We start from the raw sequence: 20,027 nt of genomic DNA, 5'->3' as shown, positions 1-20,027 counted from the left end.
TCCTAAAGGATCCATTTGTCAAAGCAAAAACATGCTTATTAAATTCGGAGTTTCCCATCTGATCTCTTCAGCATGCCGGAGTAAAGGGGGAAAAACAAAGCACTACTAACGGCCCCCAGTATGAATATTTCTTTAGGCTACCATCTAGTAGATACCATTGTGTCCAGTTATAATTTTTTAAGAATTAACATTTTTGGTATAAAAACTGCTTGAAACCCAGTGTAAGAAAACAGTTGCCTTATATTAGCTATAGATGAGAATAGCTTCTTTTTGTATGCATAATGCCAACTTATGAGACCTGGCTCTAAGCTGCTGTTAACCGAAATGCTGTAAGTTTTACTAGTGATTATGCTGCTTTCTTTCACACTGACTCTAGCACAAATTCTTCTGCAATAAGCTCTGAAGTTTAAAAAAAAGTTCTAAATTTTGCTTCCAGTATGCCCTTTATTTTCACTTTTCTCATGCCTTTTTTAGTGGTTAGATGTTTCTCCCCTAAACCTTTGTTGCTGATTCTACCTTTTTATGCTCAATATGGAATTTGATTTTTTTCTAAGCTGCACCTTCTGAATTCCTTTGCAGGTTGATGCAATAAAGGAAAAGGTGAAAGTTGATTCTTTTCCATCTTTAAGTCTGGAGGACTAAGTCTAAGGAATTTGCATGATTTTTTTCCTTCCTTTTCTACGCTGCTGCTGCTTTTTCCCCCCAATAAATTTTCACTAAAGCCTCTGCAAGTCCCTTGAAACATAACTATAATAGAGCTGTAGGACATTAGTAGATGTTTGCTACTAATCGGCTAATAGGCTTTAGGAAGGGCAGGAGGCTAATCAGTAGTTGGTTCACAGTCTCTCTTAAATGTATTATTGAAAACTGAGCATGGTGAGTTTCCATATTAATTTCCAAAGTTTCAGGAAATTTCTCTTCCCTGTCAGGGTATCTGGACCATAATAGGATTTTCTTAATACTCTAAATAAATTTAAGCAGCCTCTGGTTTTATTTTGTGAGCTTGCCTGACAGTTGTTGAATTTATATATGTATATATATGCCCTAAAAGGCTTTTGGGGTTTTTTTTTTTTTTGGTATTGAAGGACTGTGATCCAGTTTCTGATCTCTTGATTCTTACTAATTTTTTGCTGAAAGTAGATACAAGAGATACTAGCTGCTTCCGAAGAGACTTTCCTCATGTTTCTCCAGGTGTCCAGTTCTTATGGTGCTAGTCCGTTTTCAAGAGGAAACAAAACTTTTTTAATCACGAGAGTAGCTTGCTGTAATTGTTGCTAAGCAACACGGAATATTTCTGTATTTAATGAAGCAATATTAACTTCTTCCTGTAATAAGGGACACCTCTGAAGATACCTAAAATTTGCTTTCATTCATCTGTTGGCTTGTCCAAGGTCAAATTTAGGCACCTCTTGGTTGCTGCTTCCTTCATTGGCTTGTCTCCATCCCAATATAAATGAAACAAACTTACGTCCGTTATCAAATTGTTGTAGTAAAAGGGTGGGAAGGTAAAGGAGAGTTGAAACAAATTTAAAAGATTTTGGGTGGGGGACAATGCCTTGAAATTATGTTGAACCAAACTGGAATCACCATTGGAACTTAGGGCAAACCTGAGTAAAATGCATTGTGTGTGAGGCCCTTCAGCAGCTAGTAAGCAAGGCAGTTAGAAAGCGTGTGTGTGAAAAACAGGTAATTGAACTGCAGTGTTATGCATTGTTTTAAATCAAGCATGTACAACAGTCATTGCAATTACATCATACTACTTTTGAAACTCTTAAAGCATTGCTGTGGGCTGTGTGTGTTTCTTGAGAGCCTGTATAGCAACAGTCATCTTCAGATCTCACTTCTTGCTTCAGTACTTTTGCCTTTTTTTCATGCACACATACACCAGAATAACTGACTGCATGTTAACTTTTCCTCTGCAGCATATTGCAGTCTTTGTGGAAAAGCCTTTTACATTATAGTGAATTTTTAATAGTACAGATGGAACTGATCTCAGTGACACGCTTTACCTGTAATTTTTCTTTTTATCCCTGTAATTTTTCTTTTTATCCAAGGATCAGAAACTTTTGTTACAGCTCTTAACAAAAGCTTGTGTTCATAAAAGCCTTCTCTGCTTTTCTTTTTTGAGCAGTCTAAATTGTGTCAGTGGAAACAAAAATTGGATGTTGCTGTGCCAGAGGCTGTCCCATATTATAGAAAAATAAACTTTTTTTGCTTAGTTTGATGCTGTTCCTTCAGAGGTCTTTTTTTCTTTTTTTGCCCTCTGCCCAACCTGCCTATGTGCATGCATGGGCATTGTGATACTGCTAGCTCTTCTTCGAAGTCTTTGGTGTACTTCTGTAACAGGACTTCTTTCTTCAACATCTGACTCAACTTCACCTCTAACATTTAGGTTTAAACACGTGTTCACTTTAGATTCTTGTCCTTGAAAGTCTGGAAATGTATTTTGCAGTGGTGGGGTTTTTTGCTGTTTCATTTTTCTTCTAATAACTTGGAAGTTAAGCACACTCATCCATGTATTTTTTGGTATAACCTCTTTAGCTCACTCTTGGATACTGTTTAGTTAGCAAAACCCCTTGATGGCACAGACTGTGCTTTTAATATTCAAGTAATAATATTTAAGTTTGAATGCCAAACATTGGGTATCTCTCATGGAACTTCTCCATAGTAGTTTTTACTTTGATATTGGGCTACTTTGTAACACATGAACTATTTTAGTCTATAAAAATAGGAAAACTGTAAACAAAAGCAAACCAACCCATCTTCCTAGTGTAGAAAAACTAAATTTTATCTGAAGGTATCTAGAGTCTACCTCAGCTTACATTTCTCAAATTATTCCCTAATAAACTAGAATGCATTAGACTTAGATTCTATTAGATATATGTAATATTTAATATGGGACAATTAAAATATGTATAAAATACTGTCCTAACCTTAATAACCTATGTGAAGACTCAAACATACTTTTAAATACTTTCAAAGAGAAAGGAAGGGCTGTTTTAACCTTTTTAGGACCCAGTCTTTATAGTTCTTCACTGATGTCTGCATGTCTTTTTTTGTGAGGGATTTTTCACTATTTACCTTTTTGAGGAACATGCCATGAACATTCATTAAAAGATTTTCCTGTATTCTGCCTCTCATTTTGGCGCGCTCTGAAAACCACTAGGAATAGATCATGTCAGAATTTGAAGTTTTAGTTTTACGTCTAGTATAATGATAGACCAACAAATAATAAGGCTTTCACTGAGATACCAACTTTTTAAAGGTAGTTTAAAAGATAGAGTTTAAAAGGCAGGTAGAAGTTGTATAGCAGATATCCCCTAAGCCCATTGTCCTAATATCCTTTCTTCCCAATTCTTCACAGAATTCTAGTACCAGATCATGTTAGTCCTGTAACAAATTTTGCAGAATATCTTATTCAACCATCATTATATAGACAAGGAAGTTTGAGGGTCAGTACAGTGGTTTGCCAGGGTCACATAACTAGTTTATGGAGGGACCTGTGTATTCCAGCTCCTTTTTTTCACTTTTTTTTTTTTTTTAAACATTTGGACTCCTACTATATTAGTTCTGTCTGATACTATCCACTTTTATTTAGAGTAGTTAGCATGTAGTAGCCATTTACTTCTTTGGCTTCATTAAAAACAAAACAAATTCTTCCTCAAAGATGTGGCAAAAATTAGGCATTCCTACTACTATTTCTACTTCTTAGAAAATAGAGCATTAAAACATGCAGCCTGTCTTTATCTAAAAAGATGGAATATGGAGCCACTTTGTGTCTTAAATTTCAGTCCGCACCTATAACAATTATCAGCAGAAGCTGTGCACAATTGGCAAAAGAAAGCTTATTCTAAATGAGTACTTGTCCAGTCATTAACTCATTTCACATTTTTGAATATCATTTCCTTTGGGGAGGGAAGTCTTGTCTGGTTATGAGTTCATTATTATTACCTTTGATAAAGTTTAAACTTCATTTGAAAAAGTGGTTCCTTCTTGTTATCTCCCTCCCTCAGGCTGGCTGCATCCTAGCATGCCCAGTTTTAGCCTGGCGTGAGCTTTTATGGCATTTATAAATCCCTCCTTCCTGAGGGTTTATAATGACAGTGCTAAAAATCACCTTGACTGAACTATGAACATTGCCATTGAATTTGAGGGGGCCTGAGAATATTCTTTCTAGTCTGTTTTATTTTGACAAAATTCAACATACTAAGGCTTTTCCACTTTCTGCCATAAACCTAGGTGTATAATATTTTTGAGGTGCTAAGTAACATTACCTGTTTTTCTCCAGGTGGATAAATTAGATGCTTCGGAATCACTGAGAAAAGAAGAAGAACAAGCTACAGAGACGCAACCTATCGTTTATGGTAATCTCTCTCTCTTTAAACCCACAGAAAAGTAGTAGACAAGTGTTTCATTCTTTAAGGATTCTACTTCAGAATAGAAATACAGTTAAGTGTCTAAAGTGCAAAAAGCTCACGGAGTTCAGGAATAATTCTACCATCTTTTTCTGAAAACAGTCTTAAAGCAGACACTGATATTAGTCACTTAAGGTAGTCTTAAATGCAAAGACAAACTTAAAAAATAGTCACTTAAGATCATAACCTAAATTTTCCTCTTGCCTGCTCACTGATTGGTTACATATTCATAAATTAGAAGTATTGATGAATTCAGTTTTCAGAAATGCAGAAGCTAAGAAAACATGCCAAGGCTATCTTTATGGTGCTTTACAGACAGAGTGTATCTTCTCTTTAAGTTCTCACTGGGGCAGAAAACGAGGTAGTTTCCATTTGAGAACTTTCCAGAGAGATAGGATCTTGAAACTCTCAGTGAATATATAAGGCAATTTAATTTCTTCTATGTGAAAGTAGTTCAGACTTGCACTCTTGGTGAACAGATACATTTGAACAATGAATTAGAAGGGTATATATTATGTCACTGTAATCAGGTGTTTTTTGGAGGAAGGCATAAAATTGTGACCATTATATCTCAGCCTGCTAAAGGAAATGATAATAGACAAACATATTAGGACATTGTCTCCTTTTACTTACTTACTTACTTACTTACTTTTTAAAGTAGGCTTTACACCCAGTGTGGAGCCCAGCACCGGGCTTGAACTCACAATCAAGGCCTGAGCTAAGATCAACAGACGCTTAACTGACTGAGCCACCCAGGCGCCCCCCCATCTCCTTTTTATTGTAGATAAAAAAGACTTTGGGAATTTGGAGGACTGCTTAGTTTTGATAAAGTTGGAGAAGATAAAAGTAGATTAAAGATGATTAAAGTAGGTTAAAAGATGGGAGCAAGATGTTTGACATATTTCAGATAGGGAACAATAGGAACAAAAATAGGGTGGGGGTAATATTTTGGGAACACCTATTAAATTTGGCTTGCCTTCAGGGTGTTTAAATGGAGAGTCCTTCTAGGCAGTTGAAAATTTCAGTTTCAAAGTTAAAAGTGATTTTTATAAACTGCTGGTTTCCAAAAAGAATTTGCTCACAAAACAAATTCTGGTTGTTCACAAAAAAGAGAGACTTGAGGTCACCTGTCTGAGAGAAACTTTGCACTAGGTTTACATTCTAGTGGGAGATTAAGATTACTTCTTTTTCAAGGGAGTGGATAGAGGTGTTACATTGTTTTTTTCCTTTTAAATAAACCAGGTTGTCTACAGGTCATTTTCTGTATGTGATCAACTACTATTTGTAGTTGAGTGTTGGGGTGCCTGGCTGGTTCAGTCGGGGTAGAGCATGCACCTCTTGATCTCGGGGTCATGAGTTTGAGCCCTACCATTGTGGGTGGAGTTTACTTAAAATTTTTTTAAGTTTATTTCTTTATTTTGAGAGAGAGTGTGTTTCCAAGTTGGGGAGAGACAGAATCCCAAGCAGGCTTTGCACTGTTAGCACAGGGCCTGATTGCAGGGCTTGAACACACAGACCATAGGATCTGAGCCAAAGTTGGACACTTAACTGACAGAGCTACCCAGGTGCCCCTGAAATTTTTTTTTTAATGAAGTACGAGTGCTAATACAGTATTTGAAACAGATTTGTGTTCTGATGTATTCATACGTAAGCATATTTGAATGTGTCTTGTTTTTGTTTTTCTCTTAACTAGTACTAGATTCTTTCCTAGATATCCATTAGATTACCATTTCATTTCATTACCATTTATATTGTTTAAATCAGAAATTTAAATCTAATTTTAATAGGTTTATTTGTGTTAAAACCACATCATTAAAAAGTTAAGCTTTCCTGTGCTTATTTCACTAAACGTGTGTGAGTACCATGTGGTGATAAGTGTATTGGCAGATGTCTTGCCCATTCATGTCAAGCATGCCTGTGCATATTGTTTTAAATAAAATGAGGTAACATAATTGCTGTCACTGTTCTGTCCTCTGCCCTGAATTGTTTAGCTTTTTAGGCAGAACCCTTCTTAGGGTGGATGTGATGCCAAAATTGTGACAGTCAAAAGTACCACCACAAAACTCATTCTAAGTTTTGATTATGTTCTTAGAGTAGGGGAGATTAGAGTATGATAGTCTACACTGCTAACAATTTGTCCCACCTCCTGCCCCTCCACCCCCTACCCTTTCTTGTTTTTCTTCTTTAGGTCAGCCCCAGTTGATGCTGACAGCAGGACCCAGTGTTGCAGTCCCTCCCCAGGCACCTTTTGGCTATGGTTATACTGCACCACCCTATGGGCAGCCACAGCCTGGCTTTGGGTACAGCATGTGAGACAGAAAGCTGATCCTGTAGTCGCCTATTTTCGTACTGAAACATCGTCTCTACCCGCTTCTCAGTTTATAATGGGAAAACAGGCACATGTTCTTGTAACCTTTATTTCATGAAGGACTACTTTTTGTTTCTAACTATAAACTCGGATCACCTGTGTTAAAAGCTTATTTCACATTCCGCATCATTTTAGAATTTATTTTCAAAGGGGAATAGTTTCAATGTTTATTCAGTTGGGCTTTTTTTCTTCCCCCTCATTCTTTGAAGAACTGCTTAATACTCAATCTGTTGTGAAGAACCTGATTTGCACTCTGTAGTGTTTAAAGAAAAAAAAAACTCTAATATTGAATCTCTTAAATTTAGTGTATGTAAACAGCTTATGATATGTATTGTCTAAAATGCATTTAAATCTCTTACTCAAAAGCTACAGCAAAAGTATTGGTATGTGACCATGTAAGACTGTCAATGCCAACAAAGACAACACTAATCAGCACATCCTACATTGGATTGCAGTGCTCTCCAAATTATTTGAAAAATGCATTACAGACAAATTGCCTGACTTTTAAATGAGCATAAAAGGCCCTCTAACCTATGCAGGTTTCCTCATTACGCATATAGAAAATGCTAGTGTGTTTTTGCTCACTTCATATGTAACAGGTGCCCTTATGTTGTGCTGTATCCTGTGCTTTTTCTGTGGGACCATTCCATTCAGGAACAAAGAGCACCATGATTCCAATCTGTGTGTATTTACTAACCCTTCCCTGAGGTTTGTGTATGTTGGATATTGTGGTGTTTTAGATCACTGAGTGTACAGAAGAGAGAATTCAAACAAAATATTGCTGTTCTTCAGTTTTGTTTGTGGGATTTGAAATTACTCAAATTTAAAATAAATTACTGGACTGTGGAAATAACGTAGAATGGCAGTTTTAATTAAATACCTTTCAAATTTTAACCAAAGAACCGTGGTTGTGGTAGTTTTATATTGGGTATTGAGGTGGTACAGGGAGGTGTGAGTGCAAAAGCAGAATGAGGATTGGGATAGGGAAATACACAGCATTACATCATGTACATTCCTGTGGTTAACAAGGTACATGCAGCAGTCTGAAGAGCACTGTAGTAGGCCACATTTTGGCTGTCTCCCATCATTTTAACCAAGTGGCACTTCAGGGTTTTTACCTAAGCATTTCACTTAAATGAACAGATATGGGTATTCTGTCAACTTGCGATCAAAGTATGTAAGCATGTAGTTAACATACTGTGCCTCACCATGAAAAGGGCCCCAAAGTATGAGTACTTTTAAGTGGAATTTTTTTTAAGCCAGTGTTTGAATTCAACCCTTTTTGTTCATGGCTGAGAATGTTACTTTAAGTTCATTTCTTTTTTTTTTTTTTTTTTTTTTTTTTTAATTTTTTTTTTTAACGTTTTATTTATTTTTGAGACAGAGAGAGACAGGGCATGAACGGGGGAGGGGCAGAGAGAGAGGGAGACACAGAATCGGAAGCAGGCTCCAGGCTCTGAGCCATCAGCCCAGAGCCTGACGCGGGGCTCGAACTCACGGACCGCGAGATCGTGACCTGGCTGAAGTCGGACGCTTAACCGACTGCGCCACCCAGGCGCCCCAGTTCATTTCATTTTTTAATCCTCAAAAGAGTTAGAGGATTAAACCCAGTCCTCCACCAAACCTAGCCTTGTATTGCCCTATAATTCTCCACACCGACCAGGCAAATGACCATAAGCAGCACAGGTTTTTTTTTGTTTTGTTTTGTTTTGTTTTTTAAACATAGAACCCCTGCCCTGCCCCACTTTTAATCATCCTACCCCTAAAATTATAGTATTAACTAGAAAATCCCTTCTCCTGTTTTGGTTTGTCATAGTGAAAACATTGGGCTGTACTTATGCTTCTGCTGTGGATCTCTGCCTCCCTGTCTTCGTTGTTAATCAAAATCAACAGGGAGAATAGCAGTGGTCCTTGGGAGCTTAATTCTTTTCAGTCGAGATGTGTTCTTCTGGACCTTTCCTATACTTTGTGAACCTCTGAATATGTTCCCTTGTGTGTATTAACATGATGAGTACTTTCCAGAATTATTTGCAGGAGTATGTTTAAATCACAAAATGCCTACCTTAAGACTTGGCAGTGGGTGTTGTACATAAGTGGTAGAACAAATTGGTAATAAACTTTATTTTAAGGGATCTTCCATGACATTACTCTGAATAGGATGATGGTCTGGGAGAAGTAACTTAAAATAGGAAACAGTATTAAGAATTCTTATAATTGTCTAAATGTAACTGAAACAGGAGAGAAGAGCGTAATGGAAAACCTCTGAGGAGGTAAACATACCTTCAGTGATCTTTTGCCCTAGTATCCAAATATAGCCATTGTACCAAAAAAAAAAAAAAAAAAAAAAAAAAAAAAATCTGATATTTGTTAACTATTTCAACATAGACATTAGTACAATAGCAACAGAATGATATGAGCTGCAAGCAGGGCTGCTTGAATGTTCTGTAAAAACAAATTTTAAAAATTTATTTAAATGTAACTATTAAACTCATTGCATGTAAACATAAACAATTATATATTAGCCTTATTTCTTAAATGAGAAAAATGGAATTGCACTGTTTTTTACAAGTCTCTTCAAAGGTTTTCTTCACAGAAGATTGCTGGATTCTGTTTGCATTCACTGTTACTACTTTTTTTTAAAAGTAGGTGAAGAAAGTCTAGCCTCACGAAGATGTATAATTAGGAAAGTATTTTAATAGCCTTTTCAGATACTTGTAGTTAGTTGAAATGTGGAATCTGAAACCGTAACACTCAACTTTAACATTATATTAAAATCCACTAGTGTCTTTAGTTTGAATAGATCTTTTATCTATGCATGATTTGTACCCTCATGCGTTGGTTATATGGAAAATAGATTCATTAAGTTGTACAGGTTTTCTAAATGTTGACATATCTTTAAAAATCCTATTTCTGAGGAACACTGATCTCATCAGAAAAATCTTAGGTTTTGGGAAACTTGGAGGAGAGGTAGATAGAAGTTTTCCAGAATACGGTCTGTTGCTTTTCTTAAAATGATTGGCTAATTGGATACTTAGTCAGTTTTTACAAGTAAAACTCTTCCATGACCAAGGCTGCTAGTTCAGCTCACAACTCAGCCACACATTTTTTTTCTCTCAGGGCAACATTCATACTTCAGTGTGTACCAGAAGTGCTCCGTGTTAGAATATTAAGACAAAAGTAGTGATGGGTCAAATTTAATAATTTTTTTTTTTACTGCTTTATCAAGGACATTAAGTGAATCGTGTGTGTGTGTGTGTGTGTGTGTGTGTGTGAGAGAGAGAGAGAGAGGGAGAGGGAGGAGGGAGAGAGACAGACACTACTGGGCAATGAAGTACTACTTGTATAGGTAGGGTGCCCCTGCCTTGATTCGTGAAAGATGCCAGAGGTTTTATCCACCTTTGCTTTTGTGTTACCTGTGCAAATGTCAACACAGGAAAAAAAAAAAAAGTCTTAGCATTATGAAAATATCTGACCCCTTGAAAGTATCTTAAAGACCTTATGGACTTTGCAGAGTGTACCTTGTGAACTGTAAGATTAAGCACCCTATAAAATAAATACTAAGTACAGGTGAAGTAGGAAATAAGCATAATATATTTCTGGAATTATTAGAATTTGTATACTATTCATCCTGGTAGATATACCATGACTTACAGTTACTTGAGTCAGCTGGCCATCCTGTTGGGAATGCACTGTATTTGAACTTGGGAGCCATCAGTCTCTGAGGCAAGCCTCAGAAATTACATGAGCCAGAATGGTGCATTTAGGATTAAGTTCTCTTTGCCTCAGTTACATGCTGTTGCATCACTTTTGAATCTAGTGTAAACATTCTATTTAGAAGCAGTTGCTACTGTGGCATCATTCACAGATGCAGTTTCTCCTGTGCTGTCATACGCCAGTGTAAACTCTATAAAACTGACCAAATAGTACAAACTATGACTGAGTGCAGTAGTCTTTATTGTTTTACCCAGACTCCACTGACCTTAGACCTTGAAGTGTTACCGTGCTGCTTATGTTTGAAGCTCAATGCTAAGTAATGCTAATTACTGAAGTTAATCATGGAGAATTGGAGCTACTTCACATGCGCCTGTTGCCAAAATCCTCTCTGGCATCATTAGTTGTTTGGGATATACTCAATTTAGAAATACTATCAGGGTCCCCCTAAAAGACTTTCATTCAAAAAGCTATGTTGCTTTTGGGAACCGGAACCTCCCTCCTATCCTGGGCAGGTGGTGTAACAGTAACTATTGGAATTATGTCATGATAACCATATATCAAAAGGGAAATAAAGATGCCCTTAAATAATTGAACTATCTAGTTCCTTAAGTTTTAGGTAAAGAAACAGGATGTTGGATGACACACCACATTCACTTCACCATTTCCCTAGATTCTCGTGTGGGCCTAGTACTACCTTCAAAGTCCATACAAGTCACTTTGCAAGTTTTTCAATGCCTGCACTATTAGGGAAGTTGTGGGGAAGTAAAAGGAATTTTTTATAGGCCATGATGTAGAAGCACTACTGAGAAATCTTTGGCCAGTATGGGTCAGGGAAATGAACATGAAATACTGCACAGGTGGGTTAATACAGAAGGTTAGACTATAAATCGCTGTTTGGGGCTATACCATGATCTATTAATGTTGGCTATCAGTCATCCAAAAAGTGATGGCAGGAAAACAAACTGTAGTTTGCATCCAATGAGAATACCTTGAACCCTGGTCCTTCAATGGGGTATAGCAGTGTTGTCTTGGGGAAGAAAAGCCATTACACAGGGACGTAACCATGCACAGGAAATGCTGTCCCCCTCCCCCTCCCCCCCGCCCTTGTAATCCAATTTGGTTGTGACCAGTTTCTGAAACATTTGTTTCAGCAGCTATCCCTTGAAACATCAGGACCATTTAACTTTTTTTTTTTAAGCCAAGATAACTGAGCCAAGTACCTGATAAAAGAACATGGGAACAGATTGATTTTGATCTCAAAAATACTTAAGGTAGGGGGAGAGTTTGTTTTATTGTTAGAATTTGACAGTTTCAAAACACATTGTGGTGGGACAGTCATCATACAAAATTCCACCTAGTAAAGTTTTAGGTGACCAGTGACTTTGTCAATTAGATCTGCTGGTCCTGGCCCAATTCCCAGGACAGTTCTAGAACCAGGTGCAATTTGAGTACGTCCAGCATCTTGGATCAAACTTACAGTCAGTCCTAGCATTTTTGCATGGGTCAATAATTCAACCAGAGTTTCTTCATCAGGGGCTTTGACCACCACTTTGGGCTGGCCACAGTATTCCCATTGTTTGAGCAATTCAGGGTTTCTTCTTTGAATTTGCTTGTAGGCAGAAACAGCAGCATGAGAGCACTGGGCAGCTACTTTCCCTTTTCCCATCTTCAAGTCATTTCGAACCACAAGAATCATTTTGTACTCCCCACTTTCTCCTAAGATGCTTGCTTCACTTCCAGTCTCTGTGTCTATCTTGCTCACTGAGCTTTTGGGAGTCATCCCAAAGCGTACACGGAGACCCCAACCCAGGCACATGCCACAAGCAACTCCGGCAGCCAAGCTAAGTGCACCAGGATGAGCCAAATATTCCATCACCAAGGATTTGGAGAGCATCTGAAAGGAAAGGAAAAAAAGTTATCACTATAGCAGTGAAAAATTACAGGCTTATCAGACAAAACACCTTGATTTAGGTAAATAAGTGGCAACACTTAAAAACCATTATGAAGTCATCCAGAAAAAAAGCAAAATATTATTTTGGATCTTAATGTACTGTTTTTTCTTCCCTTTGTACTAGAAAAGATTCAAGAATTCAGGTAAAGCAGTTACAATCATTCTGAATCTCAAGGAGTATCTAGTTCTTGGGATACCATGAAACTCTGTTCCTCTGTCTTCCCCCTAAGTCTTGTAGACAAAGGAAATATTCTATTTTATCAAGCTGTCTAAAGGATGTAAAGGAACCAAGAATAACTCATCCCTTCTCTGGAATATAGTGCTTATTTGTGTCTTCATAATGCAGTGGTTCTCAATGGGGATGGTTGGTACCAACCCCTCAGAGAAGTTCCTAGTTGTCACAGCAATGGGCCTGGAGTGAGGCGTGCTGCTGACATTTACTAGACCTAAGCATGGAATGCTAAAAGTATTACAAAGCAAAGATTTTCCCGCTGGAAATAATTATAGGTAAAAAAAACCATCAATCACTGAGACCAGAAGCTAACTTCATTATACACATGGACACAAAATATTTTTTGCATAGTTCTAATATACACTGAATTTACCAGAAGTGTAACTATCATACAAAACAAAGGAACATCATCCTTTTTTTAGAAATTCCTGTTACCTCAGCAAAGCTATTCATGGTATTTGAATCACCAATAAAACACCCGTATCAGTCTACAGTTGAGGCTGTTACATTCAGAATGCTTCCATGTATAGGCACAAATAACCATAGTTTCTTCTAGTGGGACAGCATCTAACCATTTATATATTGAAATACACGGGACTACCATATTTGTAGTGCTTATTAAGTAAGTGCCCTTGGATAATCTACATGGCATAGATGACAGTCTTGGAAATACTTTATCACAAATATTTTAAATGAGAATGGGGTGAGTGGCTGGCTCAGTTGGTACAGTACGTGCCTCTTGGGTTCAAGCCCCACACTGGGTGCGGAGATTACTTAAAAATAAAATCTTGGAGCACCTGGGTGGCTCAGTTAAGTGTCTTGACTACGGCTTGGTCTTGATCTCATGGCCCCCTCAGGCTCTGTGCAGACAGCTCAGAGCCTGAAGCCTGCTTCAGATTCTGTCTCCATCTCTTTCTGCCCCTCCCTTGCTAACGCACACACACACTCTCTCTCTCAAATATAAATAATAAACATTAAAAAAAAATAATAAAATCTTAAAAAAATTTAAAAATAAGGATACCATAGGGGACGTTAAATTTCTCGAGACACTGCATACTATAAAAATTCATCTTTTTAAAGTGTACAATTTAGTGGTTTTTTAATATATCCAAAAGTTTGTACAACCATAAGTACTATCTAATCCCAGAACATTTTCACTGCCTCAAAAAGCAATCCCTTGGGGCTCCTGAGTGGCTCAGTTTGCTGAGCTTCCAACTCGATTTCAGCTCAGGTCATGATCTCAGGGTCATGGGATTGAGCCCTGCACTGGGTTCCATGCTGAACAGGGAGCCTGCCTGGGATTCTCTCTCTCTCCCTTTGCTCCACTCCCCTGCTTGTGCATGCAAAAAAAAAAAAAAAAAAAAGAAACCTGTGTAACTATTAGCAGTTGCTTCCCATTTTCTCTACCCCCAGGTCCCTGGCATTTGCTAATCTATTTTGCCTATTCTGGACATTCATATAAATCAAACCATTCAATATGTGGCCTTTTGTTTCAAGCTTCTATCACTTAACACAGAAATACAGATTTAAGAAACAAACATTGAGGGATCAAAGGAGAGTGACACGGAATGGCCAGAGGCAAGAGGGTCACACATGTAAGCTGTCAGTACCTAGTTTCAGTCCTCTTTCACTGGTATGACTAATAATGGTGACAGGGCTGTACTGACATAGTACTTTATGGCTCTAGATGCCTTTTTACAGTCAGAAAAAAAATTAAATTCTTATTAGAACCCACATTTTCTCAGAATGCATCTATCATTTAGTTACTACATGAGACTTACATATCAGGATTTCTCTTTCATAATCTAACTAGATTCCAAAGTGAATAAATACTCAATTATGTAAAAATTATATCCATAACCTCCATGTCAACAATTAGAAGGATTTTCTGCACCCATTTCTAGGTTGCAAAGTAACCAAATATCCTATATACCAGACTCAGGTACTATCTGGAGATGGGAACCACATATAGAGGACCTATTATGTGTTGTATAACTTGCTAACTCCTTTACTTCCATTATGGTTGCTATGAAAATTAAAAAAGGCATGAGCCTCATTTTAAAGATGAGAAAAATAAGGATCTAAAAGAGAACCTGCTTATCCACAGTAATATAACTAATAAAAGTAGTATAAAATATACTCATCTAGAGATCATGACAGAAAGCTTCTCACTTTCTGAACTTTATCTAAAAACAGACATATACCAGGGTTCCTGGGTAGCTAGCTCAGTTGGTTGAGTGTCCTGCCTCTTGATTTCGGCTCAGGTCATGATCTCACAGTTCATGAGCATGCAGCCTGCTTAAGATTCTCTTCTATCTCCCTCTGCCACTCCCTCGCTCTCACTCTCTCTCTCAACAGCAACAAAAACTAAACGAACCAAAAATAACCACCAAAAAACAAACATACCAGTAAGAGAAAAAAAACGAAAGAAAAAAAAGTTCTAGAAATTATAAAGTTCATTGCTTCTGTACCATACCTCATGAGGTCTCTAATTCTACCATATTAATACCATTAATACCTAACATTTTTATTCTTTAGGATGTTCTAATCACCTATCAGCCTGATTACATTATCATCTAACTCCTCCAAAAGGTGTTTCAGCCTCTTTCCCTTTCTGCATATACACCACACACATATCAAAAGCCCAGTGATTGAGACTAAGGTAAACATAACTATTCTTAGTCTCAAGGATAATCTTGGGCAATGGTGGCATTGCAAAACAAACACGTCCTGTAAAAACCCTCCTCCTGGTGTGTTCTAATTCCTCCCAGACTAAGCCCCTTTCACCAATGCTCTTGATCCCATTCCCTCCAGAACCGTGTTCCCCACCCGTTAATCGTACTCCCTGGGGCTATACCTTGGCTTTTCTAACCTGAAAAAAAAAAAAAAAAAAAAAAAAAAACCTTTCCCCAATCCTTTTTGACCCTTGGACCACTGTCTGACTCCTTTTTCCTTTTACCTCTAAACTTCTTTAATTACCTGCCTCCCTTCCCCATTCAACTGATATTGGTAAGGAATTAGACACTTGCTAATTGCCAAATGTAGTTGCCTCCTTTTAGGCCTCATCTTGAGTTTTCTCCACCACTCACTGATGAGATAACGTTTCTTTAAACTTTCCTCCCTCTAATTCTTTAATCTTTCACCCTATTATCATCCCACCTTTCTGATAGTTTTTTTTCCAGTCTCCTCTAGCTCTGATGTTTGCCCCTGATGTATGTATTGCACCTGCTTACACGTTTAGCCTTCTTTTCAGTCTATGCCTACATCATCCAATACGGTATCCATTAGTCAAACACAGTTATTTAAACTTAATTAAAACTAAATAAAAATTCAATTCTTCAGTTGCACTTAGCCACATTTCAAGTGCCCAATAGCTCAACAACTTAAAAGTGGCTAACGGTCACTCTGAGCTACAGAATATTTCCATGAAAGTTCTATTGGACAGTGATGGTCTATAAACTCTCTTTTCATCCAATAAGTTGATATTTATGGAAGGCCTATTGTGCACCAGGCACTGTTCTGGACCTTAGAGATAGAGCACTGAACTAAACAAAGTCCCACTCTTCATGGAGCTGACATCTAATAGAGGAGAGAGCAAATCCCATTTATTCCCAAATTGTCATATGCTGAGGACTCCTGACACCTCTCCTGGGCTCCAAACTGGAATTTCCAGCTTCTACTAGAATACTATAAAGTATTCTAATCTGTATCCTACACTGAACTCAGTATTTTCCTTTCCCTCTAAAATTTCCTTTTTCTGTATTTTTTTTTCATTATTATTTATTTATTGAGAGAGAGAGAGAATCCCAAGCATGCTCCCCACTTGTCAGTGCAGAGCCCTATACAGGGCTTGCTCCCACGAAGAGATCATGACCTGAGCTGAAATCAAGAGTTTGATGCTCAACCAACTGACCCATCCATGTGGCCCACCTTTTTCTGTATTCTTGATTTCTTAGTAACCCTGGACTTTTTCTCCACTGGCCTACCACATCCAGTCACCAAACCTTGTTGAATTTATCTGTGTTCAACCTATCTCCTTATCCTTGCTACCAGTGCCCTATCGATGTCTTGGCCAAAAGCCTTCAAATTACTTCTCTATCTCTGATCTTTCCTCATTTGCTTCATGCATATCCTAGTTCATCCTAGTCCATCTGCCATTAAAATTATACTTTTTAAAAAAACTTTATTTATTTGGGGGGTGGGGGGAGAGAAGGAGAAAGAGAAACCCAAGCAAACTCCTGGGAGAGCCACATGCAGACCTCAAACTCACAAACTGTGAGCTCATGACCTAAGCTGTAATCAAGAGTCTGAAGCTTAAGAGACTGAGCCATCCAGGCACCCCTAAAATTATACTTGTAAAACACAAATCTGATCCTGTAATTTTTCTGCTCAAAAACCACCAGATGGAGGTGCCTGGGTGGCTCAGTCAGTTTAGCAACCTACTTCTGATTTTGGCTCAGGTCATGATCTCACCATTCATGATCTCCAGCCCTGCAGTGGGCTCTGCGCTGACAGCTCAGAGCCTGCTTGGGATTCTCGCTCTCTCTGCCCCTCTCCTGCTTGCTCTTTCTCTCAAAATAAATAAATAAACTTAAAAAAATATGACCAGGTAAACACCTAAAATATAAAACAAATCCCTTAGCACAAATCCAAAGCACTACACAGTTTGGTTGCTACCTACTTTCTCCTAATCTACTCTTCTGCTTCATACTGTACTATCCAGCGACACCAAATTACTAGGTCCCTTCAAAGAGCCATCTCTCCCAGGAATTATTTTCTATTTTCTTCACTTACATACACAAATACAAACACACACAACCTCTTCAGCCATGAAGGCGTGGTTCAAACGACACCAATCTCAAGTGTTTATCATCCCCCAATCAGTCTTAATTATTTACTCTACAGAACTGCTGTAGCAATTACACATAACGACTGTACATCACATTTTCAGAGTCTAGTGCCTGGGCTAACAGGATTAAACACTTCTCTGAACATTATATCTGTGTTACACAGAGAGACACATTTTTCGACCATATTCGTGGAAACCTTTCCTTTCCTCGTAGGACTCCATTTCATACGCTGTGGGTATTCAATAAATACTCAACAGGCCTGCGCGGTATTTTCTCACATTCGGAGCAAGCGTATCCATGCTGCCTGAATGAAGGCTCTGCCTGGGAACAAGAAATTCTGGGTTCTTCTCCTTCTCAAGATTTTGGTCCCTTCTTCCAAAGGACTACTGGCTGAACAGCAGCAGTGGCTCCAGTGTCCAGTTGGGCGGAAGACAGTTTACGGAGGTGAAAGGCTCGGGGGAGGAGGTATGTAATGAGGTGGAAAGAAACATTCCAATTGGAGAGAGAATGCAAAATTACCTCCCAATGAAGGGCCGACTTACCTAGAGAACCTCACCAACTCCTCACTCGCGCCGTTCCGTTTTCCCCCTCGCGTAGTGAACACGCTTCTATCCCACGAGTTACCTCTTCCGGGACTCCTTGATAAGTTCCGGATCAAGAACCTCGAAGACAACAGTCATTCTTCCTCTCGTCCCGCCCACAGGTCCCGAACCTAGACCCGAACTGAAATCCCGCGAAGATCTTCGGAGGTTGCAGAAAAGAAAAAGGAACTATTGTCTCTTGGAGGCGGTCCCCGGAGGGATGGGGGGTGGGAAACGGACCGGAAGTGACGAGAGCGAGTTCCGGTTGGCCGGACCCCAGCGGCGGGTGTGAGAGTCGGTCAGGAGCCGCTTCCAGGATACTGAGATCCGGAGAAGCCGGGGTCAGAGCGGGTAGGTAAACGAGCGCGTGAAATTGGGGACGGAAGCCTGAGACTGGCATCAGGGCTTGGCTTCTTCCGGAGCTCTCCCACTTAGATCATATAGATGTGGGGCACCGTGATTTCGACTTCAAGCAGTGTTTTAGGGCGCTGCTGACTCTGTCTCGGTCTGGCGGTAGCCAGGTTATCTGGGACACCTCACGGTTCACCCCGGTACAGTGAACCCATACACTGGATTTCCTATCATTCGCTCTCATCGTCGCGGACTTGGAAGCTCTTCTAAGCTTCTGTAGAGTACCCATCTCTTCTTCCTTCCCCGGTATCAACCTCAGAGTAAGTGGAGAAGATCCTCCCTGCTGATGACCAAGCTGTTTCTCAGGACCTGTCAGTTTGGTTCTTGCCCTCCCCAGCCACTAATACATGATACTAAATGCATTCGCTTCTAAACAAAACTCAGGCTTGTAAGTGCCATCTAAAGCGTTGGTGGCCAAGGGAATGGGGCCTTAGCTCCGTTGATCTTTTGCAAAAACCCTTCACGTATATCCTACTACTTTATGAGGAGCAGAATTTTCTACCTCTTCCAAATTTCTGACACTCTCCTCTCCCCTGTTCTATTACAGCGGAGGTACTTGCAGTAAAACCTGGGGATCGGCTTAATCTCTAAAATTCCAAGAAGCCATATGTGGCCCTGTGTCACACTAAGATTACTTAATGACCTCCAGTAGGTTTAAAGTATTATCTTTGTTTTTATGCAGATCATGCAAAAATCTCATATAGGCTCTGACACAGTTTACCTGTCATGGCAAGACACCTCCTTTTCTTAACTTCAGTGTCTTTCAATTCTCCTTTGGGGCTGTTGTCAGAAATTTTGTAGAGAGACTGCACTGGTCTTTTGGAGAAGTTTGTACAAGTATTTCTATGATGTAATGATAGAGAATTTAATGTTCCGACCGCTACTGCCTATTAATTGTATTATCATGAGCTGTGATTTTAGTTGTGCATTCTTAACATAAATGAAAATGGTAAGAAATTATTTACCGGGAACATTTTATGCATTCTAGATTATGTTTTTATTGATCTTTGGAAGAGGGATGGTAGTACCTGACAAATATGGCCAATTTGTGTGGGTATGAAATGATTCTGTAGTAGAGATCTTTTATATTTTACTTCTTTGCCTATATTATTTTAAAACACTAAAGCTTTTTTCTTCCCTTTGAGGGATATTTCTTACTTGATTAGTACAGTTTAATTTCTGTGACTCACATTCCAGAATAAAGGTTGGTAGGTTACCTAACTTTCTGAGCTGGTCTGAATTGTGTTGATAAAAGTACTGCTCACTTTATTTCATAGGATTTTCACAATGGTTAAGTGAGATAGTAAATGGGAAATCACTATATAAATTAAAATATGGTGATGGTGTCAGTTTACTCTGAAAGCTGGAAATATATAACTGCAGAATACTGTTGCTTTGTATCATTTCACAGTTTGATGTTTTATATTAAGTGTTACTTATCTGAAAATATTATCACACACTTCTGAGATGATCTTTGCCCTAGTTTTGGACCCAATAAAAGCTAC

General features: G+C 38.6%; 3 protein-coding genes and 1 long non-coding RNA gene across 11 annotated transcripts in view; 2 read left to right on the top strand and 2 right to left on the bottom strand.

Annotated features, from left to right (window-relative positions):
* The window catches only part of CLTC (clathrin heavy chain), a 65,886-nt gene extending 58,201 nt beyond the window's left edge, over nucleotides 1–7,685 (top strand). The window contains exons 31-33 of one of the 2 annotated variants that reach the window (XM_060647736.3): nucleotides 580–600; nucleotides 4,289–4,364; nucleotides 6,604–7,685. In XM_060647736.3, the coding sequence (XP_060503719.1) occupies nucleotides 580–600; nucleotides 4,289–4,364; nucleotides 6,604–6,728 (222 nt within the window). In that variant the 3' untranslated portion in view covers nucleotides 6,729–7,685. The remainder of the gene's footprint in view (nucleotides 1–579; nucleotides 601–4,288; nucleotides 4,365–6,603) is intronic. The other variant, XM_060647737.3, reaches the window with a different exon arrangement.
* Nucleotides 1–10,623, bottom strand: part of LOC132688568 (uncharacterized) — a 71,652-nt gene extending 61,029 nt beyond the window's left edge. For all 3 annotated transcript variants that reach the window (XR_009614583.2, XR_009614582.3, XR_009614581.3), the window contains exon 1: nucleotides 10,435–10,623. This is a non-coding gene — a long non-coding RNA (uncharacterized LOC132688568). The remainder of the gene's footprint in view (nucleotides 1–10,434) is intronic.
* A 1,146-nt stretch (nucleotides 10,624–11,769) lies between these two features.
* Nucleotides 11,770–20,027, bottom strand: part of PTRH2 (peptidyl-tRNA hydrolase 2) — a 56,816-nt gene continuing 48,558 nt past the window's right edge. The window contains exons 2-3 of one of the 4 annotated variants that reach the window (XM_081791240.1): nucleotides 19,244–19,365; nucleotides 11,770–12,391 (exon numbers count right to left, since the gene is read on the bottom strand). In XM_081791240.1, the coding sequence (XP_081647366.1) occupies nucleotides 11,852–12,391 (540 nt within the window). In that variant the 5' untranslated portion in view covers nucleotides 19,244–19,365 and the 3' untranslated portion in view covers nucleotides 11,770–11,851. Of the gene's footprint in view, nucleotides 12,392–17,808; nucleotides 17,834–18,072; nucleotides 18,272–19,243; nucleotides 19,366–20,027 lie in introns of those variants that run through there. The other 3 variants (XM_060647763.2, XM_081791239.1, XM_060647764.3) reach the window with 3 other exon arrangements.
* Nucleotides 18,332–20,027, top strand: part of VMP1 (vacuole membrane protein 1) — a 128,388-nt gene continuing 126,692 nt past the window's right edge. For both annotated transcript variants that reach the window (XM_060647755.3, XM_060647754.3), the window contains exon 1: nucleotides 18,332–18,462. The gene's annotated coding sequence lies outside the window, so the exon portion shown is untranslated. The remainder of the gene's footprint in view (nucleotides 18,463–20,027) is intronic.

The sequence above is a fragment of the Panthera onca genome, chromosome E1 (genome assembly GCF_046562875.1).
Source record: "Panthera onca isolate mPanOnc1 chromosome E1, mPanOnc1 haplotype 2, whole genome shotgun sequence".
NCBI classification, from domain to species: domain Eukaryota; kingdom Metazoa; phylum Chordata; class Mammalia; order Carnivora; family Felidae; genus Panthera; species Panthera onca.
The sequence above is the reverse complement of the archived record's forward strand: the minus strand, read 5'-3'. Positions and strand labels throughout refer to the sequence as shown.